General features: G+C 42.7%; 1 protein-coding gene across 1 annotated transcript in view; it reads right to left on the bottom strand.

Moving 5' to 3' along the window:
* The window catches only part of T265_08684 (hypothetical protein), a gene marked incomplete at both ends in the record, with an annotated part of 8,448 nt that extends 2,850 nt beyond the window's left edge, over positions 1 to 5,598 (bottom strand). The window contains 2 exons of the mRNA XM_009174558.1: positions 1,601 to 1,746; positions 5,560 to 5,598. Coding sequence (XP_009172822.1) covers positions 1,601 to 1,746; positions 5,560 to 5,598 — 185 coding nt within the window. The remainder of the gene's footprint in view (positions 1 to 1,600; positions 1,747 to 5,559) is intronic.
* Positions 5,599 to 6,018: the final 420 nt, after the last annotated feature.

Genomic DNA, 6,018 nt, shown 5'->3' with positions numbered 1-6,018 from the left:
CAAACGACAAATTTAGTTGGGCTCCAGGTGAGTCTGTCAAAAAACCAAATTAGTCTGCAAATGAGTGTATTTCGTGAATTTTACTCATTTATTAGTTAAATGGATGTCAACGGAGGGGGAGAAAGTAAGCTCAGCAAAAAGGAATCTTGACAAAAACTTGAAGAACCCGCCAGCTCGATGAGTTTCAGGAAGGGGCAAGTGGTAGTGGGTTGGCTGACAGCGAAGTTTCAGCAACTTTTTGAGTAGCGTATAACGATACCTCAAAGACATACTAACGAGCGAAACAAGAGGTGGAGCAGAGCGTTCCTTTGGAGAATATCCCCAACGAGACATTCAAATGAAAAGCAGCCGAGTCACCCAGATCGACATTTGGTTAATTTTTAAATGAGTGCATTTTGTCAGTACGTGACTTCTCGTTCGACTGTCCACTGGGATTGCAACCAAGGGAAGATAGCGAGCTCAAGTTTGAGAACTCCAGAAAGTGTGGGACTGGATAGGTGTGAAATCTGGGTCTTGAAGAAATCTTTCAAACTATGTTAATTTTCAAATGAAGATGGTGATTGCAGAGGCAGAATCAGCCGAATCCCAGTTGAACCTCCAGGGCGTGATGTTCCTCGACTGAAATGTGCTGCACAAAGGCCACCTCATGCTTCTCTTAGGAAAATCTTCGGTTCTGGAATGGACACATTTCTAATAAAAAAATGTAGGATATCAAAGTGCTTTCATCAACCTCTTTGGCAGAATGCTCAGTCGAGGATAAGGTAATGTCCAAGGAGTTGGGGGGTTTCGTTTTGTGTGAAAACTGAAGGGATGGTACCTTGAAACATCCGTTTGCAACGACCGCAGAGATGGAGTTTGAGTGTACATTGGACACAGTTTGGTAAAACCAGATTGAGGTGGTGTTTTTCTAAACGCACGATGTTGGTTCAAGGCGTCTAGCAGTAACCTCTTTTACCTTGTGCATGAGTGAATTCCTATTCTGACAACAAACCATTCGAAGAAACAACGAAGGCATGTTCTGAGTTATCCGACACTTGTGCGTAGTTCCACGCGTGCCTTCTTCATAGAGGTGCATGCAGTTTGAGGTGGATAGAGTCATGAAGCTATTCTTTACGAGCCCCAGTGGTATCCAGTTGGATTTGGGTATATAGGAAGTTTTCAGCTGGAAATTCGAGCCCTCTTGTAAATCCAGTCTAATTTATGCTTTTCCTTAACGCAGAAGCACTTTGAAATTCGAGTGAGGCGAGAGTGATTTCACGGGCTGAGTGAAACTTTTATCTGAGAAGTAGTTATTCGAGGAGGCAGTGATTACCTGAGACTACTTGATACGGTTTTGTGACCGGATAATGAATAGCTTTACCCCCTGTCTGTGTACGTATTACTACAACCGCTGATCGGCCACTCATGACCGAACGATTTAGCGTTTATGTTCTACCAATCAAGAGTTCACCGGTTCGAAACTCCCTCGTGAGGTTTCGTGAGATGNCTGAAAATCCGTCGACAGCCCACGACCGGTTTCGCCTTAATGTCTTATGTTCGCCTTATGTTCTACTTGAAATCAGATTGCACGAAATTGGCGAATATACACTCATTTGCAAACTAGTTTGGTTCTCCGAGAGACACAACTGGAACCCACCAGAATCTCTCGTTTGTGATATTTCCAGGCATATATATACCTGTATCGCGATATCTCGAATATCCTACGGACTGAAACATGAGGCGACCTGGTGCAGCACATTCAGTTGCCTGGAACATCACAAACGAGAGATTCAACTCTCGAAAAACCAAACTGGTTTGCAAATGAGTGTATATTCGCTGATTTCGTGCAGTTTGGTTTCAAGTAGAACACAAGGTTAATTGCCCGTTGCATTATTGTAGTGCTTTTTCCACCTTTGAACGGTGTCTTGCTACCGGAGTGAACGAAGTTTGACCTGTTGGACCTTATACTTGGCTTAGAATTGTGTCCACAATCAACAGTCGTTCAAGCAAACAAACAATGACGTCAGATACACCAGACTGTGAGTTCTCCCAGAACAGCAGACAGGCTTCTGAATTATCCGAGTTGTGTTCAAACTTGCTAACAAAGTTTCGGAGATGACCTCGATTAGGTGAAAATGTTTTGGGATTACGAAAAGACGATCCCCTTTTCTGGTGCTTGGCCCTTGTAAAGACGTGCGATTATACACTTAGTAAAGAGAGAAAAATAAGGAGAAAGGTGGGAGTATCACCAACAGCCTTATGTGTATATGGTGGAGCTTTATAGAAGCAATACACTACTCATAAAGTTGCTGAAGTTCTCGATTGAGACATGAAGCAACCTGGTACAGCACCCTCAGCTGAAGAGAGATTCATCTGGGTTTATGGCGCGCCTCCCGTGGAAACCAACTTGGTCTGCGGATGAGTGTGTTTGTCGAATTTCGTGCAATCTGAGTTAAAGTAGAACAAAAGGTTGAAGGAAGCTTGGGGACTGCACCTACTTCGTGAGCCCCAAGAAGGCCCAGACCAGTTGTGGGCTGTCGAAGAGTTTTCATCAGCCTCATGAGCTGCATGCTACGTCTACACAATTGTACAGTGTACAGTGCTATGCAAAATTTCAATAAGCCCGAGTCTTGCCGTTAAGGCTTGCCATTCGTTGTCCACACTGAGTTTGACGGCCTTAATCGATGGTAGTTCGGTGAACTTATTCCACAGAGAAAATGATCTTAGCCTGGTACTTGTGTGGAACAGTATTTTCCTAAAGAAGAGGCTGGCTCCAGGAAGAGAATATAACCGGATTCCGTGACAGTAGTTTCTCAAAGGGGACATCCGAAGAGTACACCCGTCTGTGAGAAGAAGATACGCTCCTTATCGGCAGTCTCCGTTCACACAAAGGTTGTTTAATACTACAAAGTGTTCAAAACCAGTTTCTTGTTCGTAGACATTATGTTAAACGTTTGGAAAGTGGAAAAAGGACAGACCACGCTGTAATGACCAATAACCTCGTTGCGTTGTATTTGTCAAAATTCTACGCGGTTTTATCCATACTCTCTGAGTGTGTTTGTTACACAAGGAACAAACTGTCCAGAGCATAAGTTAGCTAAAGAATTGGCGTCTGCGATCTCATTTATTTGCATGGAGGCGAGGACAACAGTTTGGAAAAACTCTGTTGACAGTTATTTGTAACGATGACCCAGATATGAAATGAATTTTACCCGTCTCACTTATAAGACAAACGTGGTGTTTGAAAAGTACTCATCAGCAATTGGAGTGCAATGACATTCGCACTCGAAAGGTGCATGCGAATGCAATTTCTACTGGAAATTCTCTTGATTTCATTCCCATACCGATCTACTTGTTAGCCTATTCCGACGGCTAAGGTTAGTGGTTAATCGATCGGGTTGTTCTACCTTTCTCTAGAGAACTAGAATTTGAAAATGATACAACCTTCAATGTGTTGATCAGGGCTACAATATGGGCGAAACTGTAGTTCATTTATTCCTCTTTTTGCCTCGGAACACTCAGCGATCGAATTGGCACTCGCAAAATTACAAAAATGTTTCTGAATTGTTAAACTCTGGGGAGCTTGACGATCTAGAACGAAAACCATTGGTGTTTTTTCCACTTGTATCCTGACCATGCCCTACTCACCTATCTTCTCAAGTTTGATATCGCTCGTTCACTCGCATGCTTAATCCGGTGTTCCACTTTTGAAACTGTCTGTTTGACTTCCGTTCTCGCAAAAGCCTCTCTATTGGTCGCTGGATTGAGCAGCGCCCACGTTGCACGTGTCTTGCTCTGGAACACTGAAACACTTTGAAAGTAACTTCACCGGTTCACCAGGAAACCAATCACAGTAAGACAGGTGTCATATGGGGGAATAATTGCATTAACCCGCACTGTTTGTCCGGGAACTTACAGCATGAATGAATGCTGATGTCGCTTTGGGAACGGTCTGGTTAAGCTATGGCGTACTTTACCAAGAGGCGCGTGGTTTTCTGTAGCAGGTGAGTTCTTTATTATGATATCGTGTCATTCAGAGGTAATCTGACAACAAAGACAGCGATTGGTAGAACCAATCCGTTTGGTTTTCTAAGGGATGTACATTTTTCCGTAGAAAGGAGAATGTGTAATATTTAGGATAAAATCCTTCTGCTAGTAATGTCCATTATCAGACTGGTGGACTCATTGTCGTGTCCATCGCATTTTCAGTTTGACTTGGATATTGATTTTACACCTAACATTCTGTGTGACACTCTCATTTGCGAAGCCAGGCGACAGTTTGACACGTGATACGAACATGTGTTGTTGAGACTGAGGAGGGACACTTTGCTAGCCATCTTAACGGGTGTTTTATCTATTGACGTAACAAATTTTGAACGGGTTCGATTCCTTTCAAATTTTCTCGGCATTATTAGATGATTTTGAAATGTTTTTGGGGATTTCCTCCTATAAATGAAGTTGGTCTAAGCCGAAAAACCGAGAGGCGCTGTGCAGCTGTTTTCCCCATTGAAAATTTTGAATCCTATTATACTACTATCAATCTATAAGTAGCTCACATGAGGAATAAGCTGAGAGAATGAGTGTAACTTCCATCTGCGAAGCCGACGCTCGAGGAGCCAGTCAAAGCGTGACCACCTGATATACATTGCGTGATTGAAGGGTGAACAGTCTTATGTCTCGTTTGAGTTCCAGTTAGTCACACTGCTCGTGATCGAATGATCGATGCGTAAACTGTTAGCCGGGAGGTAGCGAGTTCGAATCACCCTGGAGATTCGTGAAACCCACATTGCTGCTGACTCCCAATAAAGATGAGACCACTGTACAGTGCTTCTAGAGTTTCCAGCGTACATTCACCTCACTTACAGGATGAAATATCAATTTAGAGTTTTACTGAAAAAAATGATTTTTCCGAATAAACTTCTTGGAATTCCTAACATCTGAAATAGTTGCCTAGTTAAGATGAGCACGCCGCTGAAAAGTTTTATTTGTCAAAGAGAAGAGCCACTTAATTCTCTAACTTTAAGATTCATAAGTCAGTAATCCAACGCCTCACGAATTCCTTGATTAAACGTAATGCAAAGATTTTGTTAACAGCCGCTATAATTAGCCCCAAGAATTTGTCAGAGAAGAGTTTTGGACTTCGTTTGGGAAAACTTTCCTTCCAAAAAGAAGGCATTTTTCAAAAAATGATGAAATAAATACGAAATGGGATCAAAAGTATTATTTGGTCGAAAACCAACTGATGATGTGTACCATACTAACTAGATCAGGTACCGGGATTGTGCAGGTTTTAATTGTAGCGGTTGGTAGTGTTTGAACAAAATTTACCTGTTGTTAATAGTTTTGCTTTACTTAATGGGCTGCAGTGCCAAATTCGTTTTATACTCGATCTTCATGCACACGGACCTCTATCATATGGGTCAGTCCGGTGATTTTTATGATTGAAAGCAAACTCCATTTTCATAAAGGAAACTACTCACAAGGTTGCTGAAAACTCTCCGACAGCACGACCGGTTTCACCCTTCTTGGGGCTCATCAGGTAGGCGCAGTCCCCGAGTTTCCGTCAACCTTATGATCTACTTGAACCCAAATTGGACTGTTTTCGAGAAATACACTCATTTAGGAATCGATTTGGTTTTCACAAGTGACTCAACTGAATTTCTCGTTTATGATGTTCTTCAAGTGAATATGCTGCACACAGGCCGCCTCATGTTTCGGTTGGTACGGTATTCAATATGGTGAAAACCGAATCAATTTGCAAATTAGTGTATTTCTCAAACTCCATTTTGTTAATAGTCACACCACTCTCGTTTGAACGGGCGTGTTCCTGTTCTGGCGTAATTATTCTGGTGAGTCCACACCAAAGGGGAGCACTGGACTCGAATTTCGCTCTTATTAGGGCTCATCAGCAGTGCATATCAATGGCCGTGCCTAGATTTGAACCACGGACATCTGACAAGCGAGGCGAGCGTGTAACCACTACTCCACCAACGCACGTTGGACGCAGCTGAATTTTCACGTCTGAACAGGCGAACGTGT

The sequence above is a fragment of the Opisthorchis viverrini genome (assembly GCF_000715545.1).
Source record: "Opisthorchis viverrini unplaced genomic scaffold opera_v5_229, whole genome shotgun sequence".
In the NCBI taxonomy this organism is placed as follows: domain Eukaryota; kingdom Metazoa; phylum Platyhelminthes; class Trematoda; order Opisthorchiida; family Opisthorchiidae; genus Opisthorchis; species Opisthorchis viverrini.
This window is presented reverse-complemented; position numbering and strand designations above follow the sequence as displayed.